The sequence below is a fragment of the Sinocyclocheilus rhinocerous genome, unplaced genomic scaffold (genome assembly GCF_001515625.1).
Source record: "Sinocyclocheilus rhinocerous isolate Xijiao unplaced genomic scaffold, SAMN03320098_v1.1 scaffold1099, whole genome shotgun sequence".
Classification (NCBI taxonomy): domain Eukaryota; kingdom Metazoa; phylum Chordata; class Actinopteri; order Cypriniformes; family Cyprinidae; genus Sinocyclocheilus; species Sinocyclocheilus rhinocerous.
The window spans coordinates 577,543-579,090 of NW_015634461.1; the positions used below are offsets into that span (position 1 = coordinate 577,543).

General features: G+C 43.0%; 1 protein-coding gene across 2 annotated transcripts in view; it reads right to left on the bottom strand.

The window, feature by feature from the left end:
- LOC107745559 (cyclin-dependent kinase inhibitor 1B-like) overlaps positions 1-1,256 on the bottom strand; it is an 8,147-nt gene extending 6,891 nt beyond the window's left edge. Inside the window, exon 1 of one of the 2 annotated variants that reach the window (XM_016559451.1) lies at positions 448-1,256. In XM_016559451.1, the coding sequence (XP_016414937.1) occupies positions 448-880 (433 nt within the window). In that variant the 5' untranslated portion in view covers positions 881-1,256. The remainder of the gene's footprint in view (positions 1-447) is intronic. The other variant, XM_016559452.1, reaches the window with a different exon arrangement.
- Positions 1,257-1,548: the final 292 nt, after the last annotated feature.

Here is a 1,548-nt window from a genome sequence, read left to right on the forward strand (position 1 = left end):
AAAAAAAAAAAAAAAACCTTGTATGGGTCAAAATTATTGATTTTTCTTTTATGCCAAAAATCATTAGGATATTAAGTAAAAATCATGTTCCATGAAGATATTTTGTAAATGTCCTGCCGTAAATATATAAAAACTGAATTTTTGATTAGTAATATGCATTGCTAAGGACTTAATTTGGACAACTTTAAAGATGATTTTCTTCATTTTTTTTTTTTTTTTTGCATTCTCAGATTCCAGATTTTCATATAGTTGTACCTCAGCCAAATATTGTCCTATCATAAACCATGCATCAATGGAAATCATATTTATTCAGCTTTCATATGATGTATAAATTTCAATTACAAAAAAACGACTGGTTTTGTGGTCCAGGGTCACATATAATTTGCAATATACTGGAAAAAGCTACCTGAAATTCGTGATAGATTAATGAGATAATTCCGCACATACCGAGACAGGAGCTTCTTTTCCGCTGCTCTCGGTCTTTTTCGGGCGTCTCCGCGCTCTGCTCCGTTTCCCGACAGTCGTGATTGCCGTTAACATCCACTTTATTGTCGTTATTATTCCCAGAGGAGCAAATGTGAAGATCGGAGCCCTTGCCCCGCTCCGACCTGCTGTAGAAACCGGGCACCGAGCGAATGTCCAGCGCTTCCCACCGGTATCTGCCGTCGGTGTGCGGCGTGTGCGTGGAGAAGTCGAAGTTCCACGCGTCAGACGACGCGTCCTCCATCGCCTTCAGCTGCCGCTGGAAGTCTTTTTTTAGCTCTTCATGATCCACCGGACCGAACAGGTTCCGACACGCCGACGGCTTGGGCTGGTCTGACAGTCGCGCCTCCATCCGCTCCAGCGTCGGGCTGCCGTTAGACAAGCGAACGTTGGACATTTTAAGGCGTTCAAGTCGAAAACACAAACCCAGCAGCTGTTACAGAGCGTTCCCTCCTGCGTTAACGCGATCCAAAGCGACGGGCGTAAAGGCAAACTCGCCGCATGAGCGAAAAACACAGACGCGCGACGATCATCAAAACAAAAGCAGCGTTCGCGACGGCCGCTCCTGTCAACTGCGCGTCGTAGTAAAATAGGAGAAGAGAAATAACAAGGCGAGGCTTTACAGCACCCAATATGGCGATGAAAAAAACGCGTGATTGACACAAAGAGCTCTTTAAACGACGAGAGGAACGCCGCGGATTGGTGCATCGGAGATCCGCCTTCTCTCAGCGCACATCCCCCCACTTAGACCCAGAGAAAGAAAATGAACAAAAACACCCTCGACGAGCCTCCGAATTCTGACTGGAACGAGTCGATTCGTTCGAATGGATCATTTTCGAATCGGTTCACTAAATGATCCGTTGATTCGTTTCACTCAAGGTAATTGGTGGCACGGAAATTATCCGTATGGACGCCTAATCAGTATTATAAAAATAATTTCTTGTTTTTATTTATTGTTTAATTAATAAAAATAATCTGAGCACATCAACTATCATTAGTCAGATTAAATAAGATTTAAGATTTAAGCTACATTTCTTCAGCACCAAATAAAAATTACTTTAACAC